The following is a 23,161-nucleotide window of genomic DNA, read 5'->3' as shown; positions in this document are numbered from 1 at the left end:
GTTGTACATGATGTTTTGTGCTTCTGTACCAGCCCAAGGCAACCACAGCCCTTTAGCAGTAAAGATCTGTGTCTCCAAAGATGCCCCAGTAGCTCCCCATCTTCTTTTCTGCTGATTCACTGCACATGCTCTGTGCTGCTGTCACTTACTGAGCTTAGGGAGCCACTCACAATATACAGTACACATAGAATAGAAATGTCACAATATAAGGCTGATTAGTAATTAATACACATAATTACTACATAGCAGCACAGAAACCAGTGCAATTAGCATCAGAATTTAATAATCAGCAAACCTGTAGCATCAGCTTATATTACAGCCAGGGAAGCTCATTTTCTGCTGGATAATTAGTGACGAGCCCTAAGCTTAGCTTCTCAACAGCCAATCAGAGCCCACTGAGCATGTGAGTGTCACAGACACTTTCCAAGATGGTGACCCCCTGTGACAAGTTTGAAGTCCTGGATCATTGCTGCTATTGACAAGCTCAAACTTTAGCCTCGTGCAATAAGTTCACTTTATGAAATATAACATTTTTAGCCACATTCATTTTTAGGGTTTAGTTCTCCTTTAAGAAGTGGCGTTGCTATAAAGGCAACAGCTCAGCAAAAGGAAATTTTCTAAGGGGAAAGGGACAAAGTCATTAACCAAAAGTGTTCTGCTTCTTAGATAAACCTGTATGTAAGAACTAGGCGCTAAGTGACTGAAAGTCCCAGAATCCATGCCTGCAACATGGAACAAAGTGAGGGGGGGTGTAAAGGACTCCACCAGCCTAAAGGGGCTGAAGAAAACAGATCCCACGAGTCAGTGGCAGACTATTAATTTGAGGAATCAGGTTTGTCTGGGGAAAAGAAAAAAAGAAATATTTATATTAAGTTCAGGTGATGTTTATTCACTAACTGAATGTCAAAAAGTGCTTCATCATACTGAAATAAGAGACTTTCTAAATTTAATCAATTAAATATTCTGCATCGTTATCTTCACTATTCCTCTCTCAGCATCTGTTTCTCTTCATTCTCTCTTCATGCAGCAGTTGGGTGTCAGATATTCATTGACAGTTAGATCCAATATATCTTATAGGGGGGGCTCCTTTTGCCTAGAAGATGTATTAGAGCTCACTCTATTAAACTCACCAGACATCATGTCTCTCTACATGCCGGATTTGTGCAAAAGGCAGTTATTTTGTTTGTACTGGAATCAGTTATTTGAGTGAGCTCTAATTCATAACTCGTTCATAATTGTCAATGAATATCTGACACCCGGCTGCCGCATGGAATGAAGAGAAACAGATCCTGAGAGAGGAATAGTGCAGATAAAATTAATTGTTTCAGAAACGGCACAGAATTTTTAATTGATTGTATTTACAAAGTTTCTTATTTCAGTATGAGGAAGCGTATATCTTATTTTAACGTTAGTTCCCTTTTAATAATCATTTTCCTGTCCCCAATAAGATGTCGATGAGGAGTGGAAGGAAAAAGGAGAGTGCGGGCCCAAGGGAAGAGCGCAGATCAAGGGGGAGAGCGTCCCCAGGTGCCATCAGCACCTCAAGCAGTGACAGCAAGAGTGACAAGGGGCGGCCAAGTACAAAGGTAAGAGAGGAGAACTGTGACTGCAGGTTCAACACACAGGGCCATGTTTTTTTCCCACAATTCAGTGTGTGGTTTTTCCAGAATTCTAATCTTCCAACCACCAGTTGCCTGCATGTTGCATGCGTCTTACTAAAGCAAGGCAAGGATGATGTCTTTCATACAGTGGCGGGCCAAGCCAACCAGGCGCCCTAGGCGTCCCGGGTGGCCACCGCGCTCCCCTCCACGCTCTCCTCCGTGCTCCCCTCCGCGATCGCTCGTGCGGGCTTGCGCGCTCGTGAAAACATTGTGCGCACACATGCGCACAACACCGGAGGGGAGAGTTTTACAGTGCTGGAGGCAGAGAAAGCGACCGAGGGGAGTGGTGAGAGGCGGGGAAAGTGACTGGGGAGATGGGGTAAAGCGCTTGAGGGGAGGGAGGTGGGGAGGAGCGCTGGAGGAGTGGGAGGAGCAGCGAACATGGACTAGGGGTAGGCAAAAGTCAGGTACCTGCCCAGCGCTCCCCTTTCGTTGCGCCCTAGGCAGGTGCCTCTTCTGCCTACCCCTAGTTCCGGCCCTGCTTTCATATCCTCAGGCGCTGGGAAAAAAAAGTGTAGTAATATGCAGGCAAAGGGAACCTTGTACTGAGGAGCACTGGGTTTCCTTACACCAAATATTATCTACAAAAGAACTGCTACAGACTTGGATACAATGTTGCATTTGCATCCCCTCTGTGAGCCGTTCAAGTTAACCAGTTCGGGTGCTAGACACATATGTTTAGTAAAACTTAACTTTTTAATAGTATTCACATAAAACCACGCTGCCAAGTACAAGCCTCACTACTATATCAAGTAATAACAGTGCTGGACCCTGTCCATAAACACCACACTTAATTAAAACCAACAAAAGGTGGAACGGCGATGTAGTTTAGCTACTGATGCCTCATATAATCAATGTAATAAATCAAGTAACGAGGGTGTAGATAAAAGCATGATGAGTTTTTCATATATCACCACCTATGAGCTCCCACCCTTCACAGTCCGGGCGAAAAATAGGCGAGCTTGCCTCTCACAAATTGTAATGCCCAATAGGGTTATTAAACTCCTGGTGAGTACAGCAAAAAATTTTTTTTTAAAAGGTAGAATAGCTCCTCAAATGCCAAAATTGGTGATCAAACACCCTTCCCCTCGCTTCCATTCATTCCCCGTGACAGCTACCTTTCTACGTGGGGAACGAGTGGGAGCTAGTCACCCACCGGCCACCTATGCAGCCCAACGCGTTTCGCCGCTACTGCGGCTTCTTCAGGAGGCCCCCTGAACTGGTTAACTTGAACGGCTCGCAGAGGGGATGCAAATGCAACATTGTATCCAACTCTGTAGCAGTTCTTTTGTAGATCGTATTTGAAGTATCCTTTTTAACCTGCAGGTGTCTCAGACATCCAGTTGTACTTGGCTCAGATATCTGTGATTTCCTTACACCAACAATAATGTCTCATAAGAATACAATTTACGTGCCTAGCCATGTGCTCAGTTTTTTTATAAATATGGCCTTGGTTATTGGGGGAATGTCTCTAAACATTGCTCAGATCACAAACAGACCCCCCCTGATCAAAATATCATGTCCCCACAAATCAAACTAATCGGTAAAAGCACTGTACTTTGATTTGGCTGCTGTCCTTTAGACTGGATTGGCTGAGCTAATAGGTTAATGGGTTGATTGGACAGCCACTCCATATTGCACTTCCATGTTCCCCAATTAAAGGAGAAGGAGAGGTTAAAAATAAGTAAGCTTTATCAGAAAGGCCTATATAAATATACCAGTAAACCCTCAAAGTAATGCAGAGAGTCCTCTGTCAAAAGAAACAGCACATTTCTTTCCTTCTATTGTGTACTCATGGGCTTCTGTATCAGACTTCCTGTTTTCAGCTTAAACCTCCAGGGCAAGGCTTGAGCATGCTCAGTTTGCTCCTCTCCCCCCCCCCTCCCTTTTCCCTCCTCCTCTCTCTGCTGTAATCTGAGCCCAGAAATGGCAGCTGCTATCCTAAACAAATAGAGAGAGTTTCTAGAGCTGTTTACTCAGGTATGGTAAAGTATTCTACAGAATAAATACAGCATTGTAGCTTACAATATTGTGGCTAATCTGTTAACAATAAACTGCCGTGGTAGCTTTCCTTCTCCTTTAAAGCAACAGAAAAAACATAGTAAATGTAATAGACCGCCAGTACAGATCAGACTGCTGGACTGCATTATTGTTATTTTTTTACACTGACAAAGTAGCTGACTTTTAGTCAAGATAGAGCTGTCAAATGGAAAATACATGACTGGATGGCCAACGTGACCTATACTCTAGCCTGTTGGATGGTCAAGCCCAGCCATCCAGAATGACTGATGGATCTAGAGCTGCTGGAATTACACACTTAAACATGGTTGTCAAGGTTGGGGTGCAGAATCCAAAGGTAACATATAACAAGAGTGCCAGAGATTCTTTAGCTCAAACGGAATGTTTATTCAGCAAACAGACACCCTAACTAGGGAACTGTGCAGAGTTATTTTGTGTCCTCAGTTGAGCTCTAATCCTGACTACCCAACTGGAGCCGAAGCTGGAGTCCCGTGCCAAGGCTGTTGTTAAACTGCACCACACCACTGATAATGCTTGAAGTTGCTGTTTAACTGTTGCTGGGTGCTGCAGGTTATAGTCAACAATAGCTACACAATATTTCTGCCTGTCCCCCTTAAGCACTTGAATGCTCTGTCTCTAAAACTACTGTTGGTTTATTGTGTCTTTTGTTTTTTTTAAACAGACAAGTGGTGCCCACTATCATGTTTTATGCAATTGCCCCAAGGTCAGCCCTGAATTGAGATGACAGGGGAAGGACTGGTTCCAAAGTGATTTGCTATTTCTTTCTCCTGTCTGTCCTAGAAGGGAAGAATGGACGATTCTGTCCCAAAAAACAGCAAGCGGGAGCGAGTAAAGGATTCCTCTGAGAGTGAGGGGGAGGCCGGGAAAACCCAGAAGAAAGCCAAGATAGAGGTAAAAAGTGAAAGTTCTTAATTTTGCTATAATACACAAAAACCATGAATATCTTGTAAATGATATCCTTATAAACGGTGAGTAGTGATGTCATCAGTTATAAACGGTGAGTAGTGATGTAATTTCTGTCACATGACTCACTAAAATTTGTGTATTATAATTAATAAAGTACCCCCAGTTGTAAAATATGAGGATATTATAAGTTACCTCGGAGTTCCATGACCTGTATAAAAACACTCGGCCTTCGGCCTCGTGTTTTTATATGATAATGAAACTCCTCGGTAACTTATAATATCCTTATATTTTACAAGAGGGGATACTTTATTCACTAAATATCTTATAAAAAACTGACTTAGTGTTCAGAAACTGTAACATAAGCTTTATAGGATATATCTAGTGATGAGCGAATTTATTTGGCAGCCATGGATTTGCGGCGAAATTCTGAATTTCGACATGTGCAAATACTTGCCAAACTGCCACGAAGACTCGCAGAGGGAAAATTCGCTGAGAAAAATGCCCATAAGAAAAACTTGCCCTTTGACTTTAATGCATTAGGACAAAAAAAGTCGCCATAAGAAAAAACGCCCATTTACTTTATTGCATTTGGAGAAAAAAAGTTGCCATTAGAAATACGCCCATTGATCATGCTTTCTCCTTGTTGTCAATCACACAAAGCCCCTCCAATACTTGTTCTTGAGCTGTAAAACATAATTTTCTTAGTTTTAATACAATGAATATATTCTCACTCTTGTGTTTCTAGTCTCCTGAGGTTCCGCGTCCTCCCCCAGATGAAGAAAGCCTCGATGGTCAGAGTGGCAATGAGGATGGTGGCAGTGACCCACGTGACATTGATCAAGATAACCGCAGCACTTCCCCAAGCCTACACAGTGGAGATAGCGAAAGTGATGCCTCCTCTGTTCCATCCCCCAAATCTTTCCCTTCTCTGTACCGAAGCTCATCTCCCCCACGACCTTCTCCTTCACCTGTTCCTGAGCCCATAGTTCTACCACCCACTTCTCAAGCTCCACAGCCAACTTCCCAGATTGAGCCCCAGGCACCACGAGCTTACCAACCAACGCATCTTCCACAACTGTATCCAAGTAATGGTGGACTAGTCAAAGCTGGACCTCCTCAGCCCGCCCAGGTCAAGCCACCACCCACAACTCCAATAGCAGGACTAGGCTCCCCCAGGCCATTAAGCTCACCCACAGCCCCAGCTTCTGCACCTCCCAGTTGTTCCTCCTCTGCATCTTATCCCCATGTGTCTCTCAATTTGCCTCCACCCCCGGCTCTTCGTCCTCTAAATGCATCACCTGGACTTCAGTCTCAAGTGGGAGAAAAGGTTGGGCAGCCACTGCCACCTACATCTAATTCACTTCGTTATCCCCCTTACCCTGGGCAGTACCCATCCAGTTACCCTCACCCATACCCTACACAGAGCAAGTATAATCAACCCCAGCCACCCTCTCATTCTTCCTGGGGACAGAGTGGTTTAAACTATGTGCGCGGGGGAGCAGGCCCCTCGTATCCACAGCCACCCCCCCAAAATGGACAAGCCGCAGGTGGCGGGCAGAATATTGCTGGGGGGTTTCCACCCCCCCACCATGGAGGCACAAGGGCTCTGTCCCCTTTAAATAATCACCCACCTCATCCCCACCCCACTACTGGTGGAATTCAGTCTCAAGCCTCCCAAATCAGTGTTCTCCATTCTCATGGAGGGGCATCAGGCACTAGAGGACAGTCTCCTAACCACCCTCCGAATAATGTCCATCACCCTCATATTCTACCAAATAGAGGGCGCTCGCCTACCCCACAGAGCAATTTGACTCCAGGGAGCACACCTCAGTCAGGCCACCAACCACCTCACATCTTACCAGGTGGAATTGTTTCTCCAAATCCTCCCCCCCAGAACAATACCCAGCTGACATCTTCAGCAGGAGGAAGTGCAAGAGGACAATCACCTGCACCTACAAATACCCCTCATCTACTTCCTCAGTCCTCTTCGTCAGGTGGGAACATGGCATATCCTGCACCAGTGGAGCCCTCAAACCCACCATCTAACCACCCTGTCTACCAGCCTCATTCTTCACCATCAATGTGCCAGTACCCCCCAAGTTCTCAGACATATGCTAACTATCCCTTTCAGGGCTACAAAGGGGCACCTCCAGCTGCTCCCCCTTATAAAACTGCACCACCACCACCTTATAAGCCAGGATCTTTCCCTGCCTCCACACCTCCTCCTCCTTCCCAGGGATTCAAGGAGGCATCTCCTCCAGCAACGGCACCTGCCCCTCCACCTATTCCTCCGCCTATTCCTCCAGCACCTGCTCCTGTTCAGATAAAGCAAGAACCCCCCGAAGAGATTGAAGGTGAAGGAGAGAGTCCAGTTCCTCCTGTTAGCAGCCCCTCACCTCCCCCCAAACTTGTGGATACACCAAGTCATGCCAGTCAATCTGCCAGGTATATAACAATGAGGTTTTGCACCATGTAGCAGGGACGAGGGAGCAGACTGGAGGTATATGGGTATAGTAGACTTTATCAAGTGGTTAAATTAGTAGTTCTTAATATGCGTGTTGGTCTTCTACTTAACTAGTTATACATTACACATGCAAATAGAATCATGGACAAGTGGGTGGAGCCATCAAGACTGTCATATCCTGCAAAATGGGTGCATAAGGGTCAATTCAGGGCTGTTAATAAACCTATCGTTCCTTATGGGAAACGGAACCAGTAACAACTAATATTTATATCTATATAGATATATGCACCATTGCTCATAACTGCGTTTTGCCTTCATTAATCTATTTTACCATGTGATGCAGAACACAGAATGAGGGGTGGGAGGGGCATGCTCCTCATAACTAGGGGTGTGTTGCCTTCAGGGATGCACCTAATTCAGGATTTGGCCTTTTTCAGAAGGATTAGGATTCGGCTGAATCCTTCTGCCCGGCCGAACCGAATCCTAATTTGTATATGCAAATTAGGGGCGGGGAGGGGAATTATGTGACTTTTTGTCACAAAAAACTCACATATATGCAAAGTAGGATTCCGTTCGGTATTCGGCCGAATCTTTCGAAATCACAATACTTTAACAAAAATTCTATTATTTGATTGCTTTAATATAATTTTTTCAATGGCTGGCATATCTGCTCTTCTAATTTCATTCTCTCCCAGTCTTTATGATCCATCCATATTCTCTCTGACATTTTTCTCTGTGACACCCAGGTTTAACAAGCACCTCGATCGAGGGTACAACTCTTGCTGCCGCACCGACCTTTACTTTGTGCCTCTGGAAGGCTCCAAACTCTCCAAGAAGCGGTCCGAGCAGATCGAAAGAGCTCGGAGAGAGAGCGAGCAGAGAGCACGGGAAGAGCGAGACAGAGAAAGAGAGAGGGAACGTGAGCTGGAGAGAAACACGGTATGGCAGACAAACTCCTCCAATGTTCTTTCCTTCACTTGACATACCTGCTACCTTATGTTACCAGATGCTGCTGTTTCCATTTATTTTGTCCTGTAATTATGAGAGATCTCCTGTTTCCTATTGTTAGAAACTGCAGAGCAAATGGAAGTATTGGAATCCTTTTTCTTGGGGTGTTTCTGTGTTGGTTCCTCAGGGGTGTGTCCTTTGCAATTGACTGCGGGAAGCCAAATGTTTCCCCATAGATACATCTGTCCTGAAAGTGTAACTGCCCAGTCCTCACTTTTGTCTTACTTTGAGTTCTGAGTTCTTTCTCTTGGTTTCAGTTCTGAACACACAAGAGCAAACAAGCATTTAAACATCCTCCAGGCAAATGTCCAGCACAATTGTAAACTATTATACAGGGAACTCTGAGTATCGCTCATGTATTAAAAGGGTTAATGTACCCCCTACTGTAAATGATAAGGATATTAGAAGTCACTGAGGGGTTGTTCTGTGACCATATAAAGGCTGCAGGCTGAGTTATACAGGGAACTCTGAGAATCACTCGTGTATTATAAGGGTTAATGTACCCCCTACTGTAAATGATAAGGATATTAGAAGTCAGTGAGGGGTTGTTCTGTGACCATATAAAGGCACAAGGCTGCAGGCTGAGTTATACAGGGAACTCTGAGTATCACTCATGTATTATAAGGGTTAATGTACCCCCTACTGTAAATGATAAGGATATTAGAAATCACTGAGGGGTTGTTCTGTGACCATATAAAGGCACAAGGCTGCAGGCTGAGTTATACAGGGAACTCCGAGTATCACTCATGTATTATAAGGGTTAATGTACCCCCTACTGTAAATAATAAGTATATTAGAAGTCACTGAGGAGTTCTGCAACTATATAAAACCACAGGGCTGCGAGCCAAGTGCTTTGCATGGAACTTATATATTTAAGCATCAAATACATTCCTTATTATAGTAAATTTGGTGAGTTGTTTAAGGCAAGTGAAACCAGCAATCCTCATTGATGAGTGATGACATCACTAAGCACCATTTATAAAGATGAATGTAACAACTGAATAATAATACTTTCTGTCTGTTTTTTTCAGAAACTGGATTCCCGCTCTCATGACTGCCCCCAGCTCTGTCCTCAGCCTCCTTGTCACCATCCATCCCTGACTTTACCCTCCCCTTCCTCTGCTGCCCCCCGCCCCCCTCACTTTGAGCCCCCTGGTGCAGTGGCAGCAGTGCCTCCCTACCTGGGACCTGACACCCCTGCCCTGCGCACCCTAAGTGAATATGCCCGTCCTCACGTACTCTCACCAGCAGGGCGAGCTCAGCCAGGGCACCCCCCACACCACCCTTTTTATCTGCCCCTTGGAGACCCTCTTCTTGCCTACAACCTGCCGGCTGTGTTTGCCAGTGACCCAACTCGAGCAGAGAGGGAGCTGCGGGAGAGGCTGAAGCCTGGCTATGAAGTAAAACCAGGAGAATTGGAATCCTTGCACCCATCTTCTATTCCCCTACCACCACCTCCTCCACATCATCCTGGCCCTCCACAGCCCCCTCCCTCAGCTGCAGGGGTCCCTCCACAGATGGGACTGCATCCTGCTTTCCCCTATCATCATGGGCAACATACACATGCCCACGCACTTGAGCGGGAAAGACTGGCATTGGGTGCTGCAGGGGCAGCCCAAGGAGGAGCTGCTGGTGCAGGAAGGGGGGAGCTGTGCTATGCAGAACGTTTGGCTGCAGAGCGGCAACATGCAGAGAGAGTGGCGGCACTGAGTGGAGATCCACTGACGAGACTCCAGATGTTAAATGTGACTCCTCATCATCACCAGCACTCACATATCCACTCACACCTTCATCTGCATCAGCAGGATGCCATCCACGCAGGTAAGCATGACAAACGCATGGTTGGTAAATGAGGGTAGCGATGTTAAGTAGGTGGGGTTATGTTTGCACCAGTTCTGTAACCCATGCAGTCTAGGACTTCACTTTTGCGAGTCAGAATAATATAAACAAGCATCTAGTTGCTTTGGGCAATGGGCTAGGGAAAGCTTTGATTGGGTTTCTGTATAACCCCTACACATCGGGGGAATTCACAAAAGTCTTGGTAAGTACACAATTCTTAAAGGGGTGGTTTACTTTAAGTATGTTATAGAAAGGCTGATTCTAAGCAACTTTAAATTTTCGAATTATTTGCCTTCTTGTTCTCCTGATTCCATTAAAAACAAATGCTCTGTAAGGCTACACATGTATTGTTACTGCTACTTTTTATTGCTCAACCAGATGGCTGAAATTGCAAACTAGAGAACTGCTGATTGAAAAGCTAAATAACTCAAAAACTACAAATACAGGTATGGGACCTGTTATCCAGAATGCTTGGGACCCAGGGTTTTCCGGATAACGGATCTTTCCGTAATTTGGGTCTTCATGCCTTAAGTCTACTAGAAATTAATTTAAACGTTAAATAAAGCCAATAGGCTGGTTTTGCTTCCTATAAGGATTAATTATATCTTAGTTGGGATCAAGTACAAGCTACTGTTTTATTATTACACAGAAAAGGGAAATCATTTTTAAAAATAAAATGGAGTCTATGGGAGACAGCCATTCCGTAATTTGGAGCTTTCTGGATATTGGGTTTCCGGATAAGGGATCCTATACCTGTAATATAAAATGAAAAACGGTTGTTAATTGTCTCAGAGTATCACTCTCTACATCAGTGCTGACCAACTGGCCCCCACCCTCATGTGGCCCCCATATCAATGCTTGGTTGCTAAGGTAATTTGGACTCTAATTCATATTCAGGTGTTAACAGAAGGTATCTTATAGTTTTATTAATTTGTTGTAATGTCACCAAATTTTAAAAATTGTTGTATACACCAAAATTTCTTTGTGCACCGAAACATTTTTTGTATACAGGTTTAAGCCAAATTGACCAAAATTTAAGCCAATCAACATTTTCCCCAACATTTTATTTATGCAAAGACATAAAATGCCTGCAAAAAATGTTGTAGGTGCGACTAAAAACAATAGCCACATGTACTTTTTAACAACATTTTTTGAAAATTGTCAGTAGAGGCTGAAAAATTAAGGAAATTTGGTCTGTGAAGCACAAACATGACATTTCCACATTTTTTCTTTATTGACATTTTTGTGACTTCCCCCCCTTATACGTTAATTCCTCACCAAATTCTGGAATCTTATTCCCTCAGCTGCAGCTGCTGTGCACCCCCTCATGGATCCCCTGGCATCTGGTTCCCACCTCACGCGGATCCCATACCCAGCTACGGCTCTGCCAAACCCTTTAATTCCCCACAGCCTGCACGACAGTGATGTTCTCCGGCAGCAAATATTCGGTGAGCAAACAGGGGATAGACCACAACAGATTTAGGGTAAATATCTTTAGTCCAGGTGCAATGTAGAGGAGTAATGGGTAAATAGTTAGGCTGGACCTGAAAGGAGGCAGGACATATTCTGAATAGGGTTCAGGATACAGGAGATCATTATGGTTTTCAATTCAGAAGAGGAAGGGGTTATGGAAGTGGCGGAGGGCTGCCAAAATACACCTTCAACATCGTTACTGTTGTTCAACTACACCTCTTTGAATGGCCAGTAGAGGGTGCAAGAACGAATCCAACAACAGATGTAGCATAGCTGTCTGTACAGTGCTTATGGAAGTGCTAAAATATATTACAAAGTGTAGTGCAGAATGCACAAAAGTCATTTTTTAAATTTTGCAATTGTTCACCCTGCCCCACACTGTCCACCTTTAGCACAGGTCTGCACCCCAGAATGGTCTGCAAAGTCCTCTTCTTCCCCCATGAAGGGCAAACTGGAACACTCCAAAACAAGAACATACATTGTTTGAAATAGCATAAAAGGATACACACAAAAAACATATTGTGCAACAATTTTTGCCTGGAGAGGATGGGCCGCTGTAATTCTGGAGACTAGAGACAGCATGTAGGTAAAGCAGAGCAAACTTATTCCATAGCAACTGGTAGGGCAGTAGGAATTAATATGGGGGGTAAGAAAAGAGTCATATGGACAATTAAATGGAGTTAACGGGATGATTTTATAAATCTGTGAAGTGTTGGCGTTATATAAAGCATAATAAATAGCAAAAGGCTTCACCAGTTGCTGACATTTTCTCTCTCACTCAGCTTCCCCCTACCGGGATCTCCCATCCTCACTCTCCGCTCCTCTGTCGGCTGCTCACCAGTTGCAGGCCATGCATGCCCAGTCGGCTGAGTTACAACGTCTTGCCCTGGAACAACAGCACTGGCTGCAAGCGCATCATCCCTTACAGGGGGTCCCCCTTCCTGGGCAGGAGGATTACTACAGGTAAGTGGATCTCGGGATAGGTCCATCGGAACCGACTCTTCGACCTTGAATTTACAATCTGTAATCTGTCATCTTATTTTTTTTTTTTATTTCAACAGTCATTTGAAGAAAGAAACAGATAAGTCTCTGTAACATCCGCTGGGACCACAGAGGGGCCAGAGTCTATCTCACTGCTTGCAGGCGTCTGACTGGAAGAGACCACGTCCCAGGTCCAGAGGTGATTGGTCAGAGTGCAAGGCAGCCTGTTCTACAAATGGCTATCCAGCAGCGCGTTGCACTGTGACAATAAGATAACCCTCCAAAGAAGACCATTCAAGAGAAATACCCCATTACAGAGACACAAACCCTAAGAGAGAGTGACACACACTGTGAGACTCCTGCGGGCATCCCAGGCCTATAACAGACAGAGACTCTAATAAGGAGATGGTGTGGAATACAAAGGGACCCATAGTGACAGAGATGTTTCATTAGCCAGCAGCAGGTAACAGAAATGAAGGGAAAGACTGCCTATAGGGAGCGACACTGAGACACTCCATGACAAACACTCACTTCACATTGATTGATCTTTTGTGCCCAGGTCAGAGATGTCCAACATGTAGTCTCGCCAGCATTGGTAGAACTACATGTAACATGCACTGATTGAAAAGCTGACAGAGGGGCTGATGGGAACTGTAGTTCAAAATCAGCCGTAGGATCCCCAGTTAGATATTACTGTCCTAATTGGTTTGTTCACTCATATGATTCAAAAGCACTTCCCCATCTGACCCCCAGAGAGAAGTCCCACATGTAGAGTTGGATTTGAGTATTAAATGTGCAATGCTGTCTGGCTGCTAGGTTCAGTGACCCTAGCTGCCAGAAATCTCACTTAGCACATGGCTAAATATTTATTGCTTTTATGTTAACTTATTCTAGGCAGGGCCTGTCCTACTAAACTTCCAGATTATCATTTGGTTTAAAGGGCAAACTGGAACACTCCGAAACAAGAAATTGTTTAAAATAGCATAAAAGGATACACACAATGGGGCAAATATAGAAGAGCTTCCATTTTCATGGTGGTAAAATGATGAAAGTAGCACTTTGCGGCCACCAACTAGCACCCAGAAATATTTCTTAAGGTATGGGTGCCCTTCAGATGTTGCTAGGCAACAACTCCCAGCACCTATAATGGGCTCTATCTATGGATGAGATGCCGGGGTAGTTAATATGACTGTTGCCTATCCCTGCTCTGTACTACTACATTATGATAGGTAAGAGCCAATTACCTGACACTAACTTTATAACAGGACTAAAGGGTGTGAGATCTCTCAGGCCAGTTCTTCATTACTGGCATCCCATAAATATAACCCCCATAGAGAAGCATTACGGCAGACCCTGCACCACAGAGCCAAGGCCAGTGGTAGAAAGAGAGAGAGAGGTTCTAGGAGGTGGCATTGAATTGATAGAAGCACTTGTTATTCAGAGAGGGTTATAGTCGGTGAGATAGTCCGGTGAGACAACGTGGAAGGTTCCTGCACCATTGGGACAGATTGTGGCAAAGAAAAGACTTCTGCACAGCCAAGGACAAACGAGACAAATTGTGTTTGAACGAGAGGAAAGACAAAGCAGAATCCCAGGATGCCCGTCAGACAGCCTGCAACTGATGGCACATTCTCATGCCCTGTGACCAAACTGCTCTGTGACTATTTGTCACCTTCACTCAACATCCCTTGGACGCCACTGATTACTTTTGTATTGTATATTCCCAAAAGTCTGTATGGCAGCAGCACTGCACCTGTCCCCCTCCACCCCTGCCCACTCTCCAGATGTGTGTTTCTGTCCACGTGTACGTGGTGTGAGTGTGTTTGTGGTTCTAGCTGACCTTGCATCATTATGGGACCTTTAGCTGGTAACGAAGTACGGTGTACATACTGTAACTCCTGGCCTCTTACTGCCTCTTAAAGGAGAACTAAAGCCTAACTAAAGAAGCTAGAAATGTTTTACATTATGTTTTGTGCTTCTGTACCAGCCCAAGGCAACCACAGCCCTTTAGCAGTAAAGATCTGTGTCTCCAAAGATGCCCCAGTAGCTCCCCATCTTCTTTTCTGCTGATTCACTGCACATGCTCTGTGCTGCTGTCACTTACTGAGCTTAGGGAGCCACTCACAATATACAGTACACATAGAATAGAAATGTCACAATATAAGGCTGATTAGTAATTAATACACATAATTACTACATGGCAGCACAGAAACCAGTGCAATTAGCATCAGAATTGAATAATCAGCAAACCTGTAGCATCAGCTTATATTAAAGCCAGGGAAGCTCATTTTCTGCTGGATAATTAGTGACGAGCCCTAAGCTTAGCTTCTCAACAGCCAATCAGAGCCCACTGAGCATGTGAGTGTCACAGACACTTTCCAAGATGGTGACCCCCTGTGACAAGTTTGAAGTCCTGGATCATTGCTGCTATTGACAAGCTGAAAGTTTGGCTGGTCCAATACATTCAGAATATAAAATATGGTGTCTTTAAACTTGTTCATTTTAAGGGTTTAGTTCTCCTTTAATGACATAGTGCCCCATGGCACATTCAAGAGCAAAATGGCACAAATAATTGGCTATACCCGGCACTTATGCCACATAAACAGCAGCACAAGGTGCAGAGAGTACTCTCCTGGCTGAAAGAGGCCCTGTAGTTTGCAAAAAAAAAAAGGAAGTACAGGGCACCCTAGCATGTTGCACTTGTTGACTCCCACTAGTTTGCACTTCTGAAAGACACTGTGGGACACCCGCCCACTTGCTGAATGAATACAGGAAAAGTGAATGTTTTTCGGTTATATTCTGGACCTCAAAGATCTGCATTTTTAGGTGCAACCTGCAGGGCAGTGTGCAAAAAAAAAACAAGAACTTTGCATCCGTTTTTTGTACACTGCCAATGCGGCCTTGACTACTACATTGTTGCTAGGATCATTGACTCTAGTGACCATGCAGCAGTCTTAAAGGACCAGTAACATCAAACATTTTTACAAAAAAATTTGTTAGAATACAACGAAATAAAAACATCAAGACAAATTAAAATGAAAAATAGCAAAGCCTTTATTAATAAATAACTCACAGAAACTCCACTTCCTGTCCTCTACAGAAAATGCGACCATCCATCCTGCTGAGCTTGATTTCTCCTCCCTGGCTCTTCACTGACAGCGTGTCGATCTTCTCCAGCTCTTCAGAGGGCCGCAGCGGTGTTTTTATTCCTGTCCCCACTGTAAGATAGCAGAGAGGCAGCGTACCTTCCATGCACACGGGTAACCCAGAACCCCCTGCATTATTTTTAGACTCTCTAATAGTAAATGCATCGTTTACTGATCATGGCACCGAGAAGATTCCTTCTGCCTGCTGCTGGGGAGACGCGCAATCACTGTATGGAGCAGTAAAGAGAGCAGCGTTTCTCTGCAGAGCCTGCCTTCGGGAAGTGAACCAGCTGGGCGGCGTGTTTGTGAATGGGAGGCCCCTACCCAATTCTATCCGGCTGCGGATGTGAGCTGCAGACACTGTCAGTTGAGAGCTCTCTCCGCACGTCCCCCAGGCGAACAGCCGCCTGCGCAATGGCTCCAATCACCTCTTCCAGCCTAGTCCCCTGCACCGAGCCTCCGCCACTCCTGCCTCTCTTCCCGATTCCTCCGGAGCGGAGGTTATTCACAAACACGCCGCCCAGCTGGTTCACTTCCCGAAGGCAAGCTCTGCAGAGAAACGCTGCTCCCTTTACTGCTCCATACAGTGATTGCGCGTCTCCCCCGCAGCAGCAGGCAGAAGGAATCTTCTTGGTGCCAGGATAGCCATGTTTCGCTGATCCGAAAACGATGCATTTACTATTAGAAAGAGCCTAAAAATAATGCTAGGGGTTCTGGGTTAACCGTGTGCATGGAAGGTATGCTGCCGCTATCTTACAGTGGGGACAGGAATGATGACACCGCTGTGGCCCTCTGAAGAGCTGGAGAAGGAGAATTTGAGCCCAGCAGGATGGATGGTCGCCCTCTCATCTTTTCTGTAGAGGACAGGAAGTTTCTGCAAGTTATTTCTTAATAAAGGCTTTGCTATTTTAATTTGTCTTGATGCTTTTTTTTTTCGTTGTATTCCAACTAATTTTTTTGTACTGGTCCTTTAAGAACAAATGCAATTTGCCTTGGGAAGCCATTATCCACGGCATACTAAAAACTTATTGGAAGGTGACGTTTTTCCTTTATGATGAACATTATGAGCTCATAGGGGTTATTCACATTCAGAGCCACGGAGAGTGTGTGTGTGTGAGTTGGTGTATCAGTGTGTGTGTGTGTGTGTGTATACACATTGACAAACCTGTAAATATCCGTCAGCAAATGTACGTGTATATATCACCGTGTGCTTCTTTTGCTTTGTATATATTTTGCAAGTCTGCATGTTTGTACATATCTGAGCGCACACGCATTGGGCCGTGTATATATTTGTGTGGATGGAACTGTGCGTGTTCCACACTTCCTGTAATCTCGCTGTGTGAGTGGCTGGGTGTGTATGTGTTTCACTGTGTACTGTATATTTACCTGTATACATTGCTATGAAGGGTGTGAATATGCACAGCTGTACATGTGGCGTCTAATGTTTTTACCATTGGTGCTGGTGGCCTGGCAAGTATGTGTGCTGGCAACTCATTCCACTGACCCCAACCCAGTCCCCCCCATTATGTCAAAACCAAGCCCATGACCTACCCCCTCGATGACCCACTTTAACATCTCTTGGCAGTTCCTAACCCCAGAACCTGCCTGATGGTGGCCCTGTCATTAAAGGAGAACTAAAGCCTAACTAGAAAAGTAGCTAGAAATGTTGTACATGATGTTTTGTGCTTCTGTACCAGCCCAAGGCAACCACAGCCCTTTAGCAGTAAAGATCTGTGTCTCCAAAGATGCCCCAGTAGCTCCCCATCTTCTTTTCTGCTGATTCACTGCACATGCTCTGTGCTGCTGTCACTTACTGAGCTTAGGGACCCACTCACAATATACAGTACACATAGAATAGAAATGTCACAATATAAGGCTGATTAGTAATTAATACACATAATTACTACATGGCAGCACAGAAACCAGTGCAATTAGCATCAGAATTTAATAATCAGCAAAGCTTATATTACAGCCAGGGAAGCTCATTTTCTGCTGGATAATTAGTGACGAGCCCTAAGCTTAGCTTCTCAACAGCCAATCAGAGCCCACTGAGCATGTGAGTGTCACAGACACTTTCCAAGATGGTGACCCCCTGTGACAAGTTTGAAGTCCTGGATCATTGCTGCTATTGACAAGCTCAAACTTTAGCCTCGTGCAATGAGTTCACTATATAGAATAGGACATTTTTAGCCACATTTTTAGGGTTTAGTTCTCCTTTAAGGTGGGCTTACTCACTAGGTCACACACACACCACTTAGGAACTTTTTGAAGGGAACTGCAACCCCTCCAGCTGCCAGTGGTGGGCGTATCCAAATAAGAGTCTAAATAAGAGTACCTGCCTTGTGTCTATAATATTTCATACACAGCAGTATTCTTTGCATCATTGTACAGGTAGGAGTAACACTTGTGTGTGCGTGTGCCCATTGCTGTGCAAGTACCACTGTGTTTATATGCAGAAATATCAGAACCAGGGCCGTATTAGTGCAGATCTGTGTATGTACCAGTGCCCATGCTGAATTTTGTTGTCACTCTCTGTATGTTTGTGCATATATAGTGAATGGCGTACATCGTCTTTACTGTTAATAACGTGTGTGTGGATCTGGATAAAGGAAAGCGTGCACCACGTGTGAGTGTGTGTATATATCAGACAGAATGGAAAGGCACATATATATGTGTGTGTATGGATGTGTATATATCTATATGGGGGTTGGGTGAGACTTTGGAAATATAATTGTATAAATATATGGATATAACACTCCTCTCCATCACCTGAACCCCCTCATCCCCTTTTTTATGCTGCCCCTTTGCACGTTGAATTATAACTGACACCAGTGTAACATGCCGGGGGGAGGGTTAAATAAAGTGAAAGGCACTTACAGCAACCGTGTGTGTGAAAATGAAGTAGTGGGAAAAGGAATGTACTTCCAGCTGAGATGGTATAAAATCAATTGATTATAATAGCACAATCCTTGTAAGGAACTGCAAGCTCTTGGCTACGGCAATGCTTTAATGACCGCAGTGCATGCTGGATAACCTGGGACCTCCTCTTATGAGTTCCGGAGATTTGGAAAGGCCCCAGTTGATGCCTTGACTGGAAACCTATTACACACATACAACCCACAGACATCTAGGGCTTGAAAAATGAAACCCAAAAGCTTTTTACCTCTATAAAATCCAATAAAAAGCAAAGCTTGAGGCTTCCCCTGGGCTACAATGATACACATCATGGCTGCCGCACGCGTATAGTTCCAGCGAGCATTTAGGATGTATGAAACATGGAACCCATGATGAGTTGGAAGGGGTGACTGTACCTATTGCAGCTGATATTTTGGAGTTAAAAAATGGATATTCCCAGAGTGGAACTACAAGTATCCAGGATTCCAGTGGGCTCACAACAGAACCAACAACATGTAAGGAATTGGGGCAGGAGTGCTGGGTAAAAACATGAGACAGCAGACCATGGGGCAAAGTCACTAAGATTCGTAGTTGCGCCAGCCGCACTTCGCCAGGCGTAGTTTCACCAGCGCTCCGCAAATTCACTAAAATCCGAAGTTGCGCACAGGGGTAGCGTAATGTTGCGCTAGCGTTGATTCGCGAAGCGAAGTTACGCTAGCGATGGTTAATTTGCAAACGGTGCCAAATTCAAATTTCAATGGAGGAATACGTAGAATCACTACAAATGCCTGGGAAACCTTCAAAACAATAAAAAAAATGTTTTGCCCTACACATGTGCCCACTGTATAGTTAAGTTGCCATGAGTTAGGGAAGGAGGGGAGCCCCAAAAAAATGTTTGATCTTTTTCAGCCTATCACCCATAATATAGAAAAAACGCCAGCGTTTTTTGGGACTTAGAAAAAATTTGACCTTTTTTTGAAACAATCCCTATCTACTCTATTGCACTTCGCCTGGTTTGAGGTGGCGAAGGAAGTCTGGCGTAAAAGGTAGCGTTCAGTACACTGTGCGCATTAGTGAATTTGCGTAGTTACGTCCGTAGCGAAAATTTGCCAGGCGTAAGGGTGCGAAGTAACACTAGCGAATTTACGCCAGCGTTCGTTAGTGAATTTGCGAAGTAACGAAAATGCCCAACGCTAGCGAATTGACGCTAGCGTTCAACGCTTAGTGAATTTGAGTCTATGTAGCTGTTAGGGGGTGTAAGAGTATCATCAGGCATGTCAACTTTCCTTAAATATTTCTGGAGATACCCTAAGGGGAGGTAATTAATAGGTAGATCAAAAAACATTCACATTACCTTTTTTGCACTATTTATGTTACATTACTCTGTTTCCAAGTGCGGAGACATTGGACTATTCCCATGAATGCAGTGCTGCCTAATTTCACCCACATATATTCATGAGGGATTGGTGGGGGGTGCACGTGGATGGTCTGCGCCCCCTGATAATGTGCTGAGGTGCATAGCATGGCCAATGCCCAGAAGGGAGTACTTTTTGTATGAGCAATAAGGGACACACTCTAGGAGGCGCACTTGTGCCTAGGGGAACAGTAAATGATCCCTACTCTTTATCCCCTATCTCGTTGATCTTGCACTTTGCATCTGAATTAATAAAATATTAATCCTGACATTGAAAGACCTGTACTGGTGTGTCACAGAGTGTGGCCATAACACACCCAAATAAATATTATGAAAAATCTGCTTCTCTGGATTATAGGCGAACTATGGGCCTTCTATAGGGTCAGTAAATAGGTTATCAATACCTATTTGTACTCACACAGGCGCGTGTAGGCGCCGAACGCAGGAAAAATGCAGCATGTTGCGTCTCAACCTGCGTTCGGCGCCTACACGCGCCTGTGTGAGTACAGCCCCATTGGAAAAAACGTAATGCGTCTATTCCCCTGCGGATGAACGCAGAAAAACGGAACGCAGGGGAGCGTGGCTACAACCGCTCGTCAGTGAGAGCCCTTAGTCCCAAAGCGCACCAATTTGTGCAATATTAGTGGAGAATTGCACCGATACCGGCCAGAGAGAGAACAGCAGCGCACGGCTACTGCTTCTTCCCGCACCACCCTTCTCCCTCAGTCTCCCCAGAACCAATGTGTGTTACGCTAATGTATATATTAAGCTGCTTGCGGCGCACCAATCACCCTTTCCCCGCCAACCCCTCTGCTCCCGATTGCTGGTGTGCGGCAGAGAACAAGGGTGCACAAGTGAAGCAGTCACACATGACAATGGCCAACCCCGTGAGTAGTTCTGCTATGGAAGAACAGGGGTCATTACAATATTATTATTAAAAAATAAATGACAAATAAAGATAAACACTACTGTATAAACATTCAAATTTTTTGGATACATGGTAGGAATTTCTGGGTTCTGATACCTAGGGATGTAGCGAACGTCGGAAAAAAAGTTCGCGAACATATTCGCGAACTTGCGCAAAAATGCGAGCGGTTCGCGAACGGTTCGCGAACCCCATAGACTTCAATGGGAAGGCGAACTTTAACATCTAGAAAAGACATTTCTGGCCAGAAAAATGATTTTAAAGTTGTTTAAAGGGTGCAACGACCTGGACAGTGGCATGCCAGAGGGGGATCAAGGGCAAAAATGTATCTGAAAAATCTGCCTGTGTGTGCTTGGAAGAGATAGTGTAGGGGGAGAGCTGTTAGTGATTTCAGGGACAGATGATAGTAAGTTTGCTGGCTAGTAATCTGCTTGATACTGCTCTGTATTGGAGGGACAGAAGTCTGCAGGGATTTGAGGGACATTTTAGCTTAGGTAGCTTTGCTGGCTAGTAATCTACTGTTCTCTTTAAACAACTGCCATACGTTGACCTTGTAGGCATTGTTTGCCCAGTTTTTTTGGACGCAGCCACTGAAGCACAGTTGCCAGAAAAAATATGCCATATAAATGCTGAAAATAGTCATTTTTCGCCATACGTTGACCTTGTAGACATTGTTTGCCCAGTTTTTTTGGACGCAGCCACTGAAGATATTTAGACAGAATGTGAACAAGGTCACACAGCTCGATGGCGGGTTGAAGAAAACAGTGTGCAAATAATGCCTACAGGGCAAATAATGCCTAAAAGGTCAACTTATACACTACTACAGCGGTAGTAAAATAAAAAAAAGTAAAATAAAAAAAAATGAATATTAAAAAAAAAAATTAAAGTTGGTGCTGCTGAACTACTAGGAGCAGCAGATTAGCACACCAGTCCCACTCCCCAACACTGCTAGACTAATAGCACTGGGCTCTTATAGTAGTAGTAGTAGTAGTAGTAGTAAAACAACAAAAAAATAAATAAAAGCAGTCCTTACAAGGACTACTGTTATTGCAGCAGTCAGCAGATGAGATCAGAAGCAGGACAGCTGCCCACTGCAGCTACATACAGAGCACTGCAGTAGAAGGTAGATTACTAGCCAGCAAAGCTACCTAAGCTAAAATGTCCCTCAAATCCCTGCAGAGTTCTGTCCCTCCAATAACAGAGCAGTATCAAAACGATTACTAGCCAGCAAACTTTCAACTGTCCCTGAAATCACTAACAGGCAGCAGCTCTCTCCCTACACTATCTCTTCAGCACACACAGGCAGAGTGAAAAACGCTGCAGGGCTTCGGTTTTTATAGGGAAGGGGAGTGGTCCAGGGGAGAGCTTCCTGATTGGCTGCCATGTACCTGCTGGTCTGGGGTGAGAGGGCAAAAAAAAGCGCCAACAATGGCGAACCCAAAATGGCGAACGTCGCGCGACGTTCGCGAACTTCCGGCGAGCGCGAACACCCGATGTTCGCGCGAACAAGTTCGCCGGCGAACAGTTCGCGACATCTCTACTGATACCCACCTTTTTGCCTTTATAATATGCCCCCTGGTGTAACATAGTAAGTCAGGTTGAAAAAAGATATGTCCATTAAGTTCAGTCTATATATAACCTGCCTAACTGCCAGTTGATCCAGAGGAAGCAAAAAACCCCATTTGAAGCTTCTCCAATTTGCCTCAGAGGGGGAAAAAATTTCCTTCCTGACTCCAAAATGGCAATCAGACTAGTCCCTGGATCAAACTAGTGTCAAACCAAGTTTCCCTTCTCTTCCCATCCAGCCTTACTGTTTCTAGTATACATGTACTATATGTTATGGTCTCACGTACCCTTCATAACTACAAGTTCTTCTCTTCAGGACATGCACAGCATTAATTATGGAACTTTATCAACACATACCTCCCAACTGTCCCATTTTTAGAGGGACAGTCCCTCTTTTGACAGCTCAACCCGTAGTCCCTCATTTGTACTGGAAAGTCCTGTTTTTCTCTCTGCACTGAACAGCCACAAAAAGAAACAAAGTTTCTAACTTAATTGGCTTTTGGCAGAAAGCCCAGAACAGCAGCAGCAGAAGATAAGATACTTTTGTAATAATTTCTAGATAAGCAAATAAGTAATTGTAACAATATAAGATCTCTTGGCAAATGTTAGACTTACAGCTTAAAGGGTAATTCACCTTCATTAGGAAAACTGTAATTGGAAAAAAAAAAACCCAGATATATGTTCAAACTTTCATAACCTGACAAATTTTATAAAATGAACAGGGTAATTAGGGGGTGTGGCCACAAAAATGGGCATGGTCTAACTTTTTTGTCCCTCTTTTTATTTCCAAAATGTTGGGAGGTATGCTTTCATTTCACACCAATTATTGCACTTGTTTTTTTT

At 44.5% G+C, this 23,161-nt stretch overlaps 1 protein-coding gene across 1 annotated transcript in view; it reads left to right on the top strand.

The window, feature by feature from the left end:
* Positions 1-14,384, top strand: part of atn1.L (atrophin 1 L homeolog) — a 36,844-nt gene extending 22,460 nt beyond the window's left edge. The window contains exons 3-10 of the mRNA XM_018225030.2: positions 1,449-1,586; positions 4,482-4,592; positions 5,353-7,052; positions 7,818-8,010; positions 9,111-9,900; positions 11,223-11,366; positions 12,174-12,354; positions 12,453-14,384. Coding sequence (XP_018080519.2) covers positions 1,449-1,586; positions 4,482-4,592; positions 5,353-7,052; positions 7,818-8,010; positions 9,111-9,900; positions 11,223-11,366; positions 12,174-12,354; positions 12,453-12,486 — 3,291 coding nt within the window. The 3' untranslated portion in view covers positions 12,487-14,384. The remainder of the gene's footprint in view (positions 1-1,448; positions 1,587-4,481; positions 4,593-5,352; positions 7,053-7,817; positions 8,011-9,110; positions 9,901-11,222; positions 11,367-12,173; positions 12,355-12,452) is intronic.
* The last annotated feature ends 8,777 nt before the right edge of the window (positions 14,385-23,161 follow it).

Source organism: Xenopus laevis, chromosome 7L, assembly GCF_017654675.1.
Source record: "Xenopus laevis strain J_2021 chromosome 7L, Xenopus_laevis_v10.1, whole genome shotgun sequence".
In the NCBI taxonomy this organism is placed as follows: domain Eukaryota; kingdom Metazoa; phylum Chordata; class Amphibia; order Anura; family Pipidae; genus Xenopus; species Xenopus laevis.
This window is presented reverse-complemented; position numbering and strand designations above follow the sequence as displayed.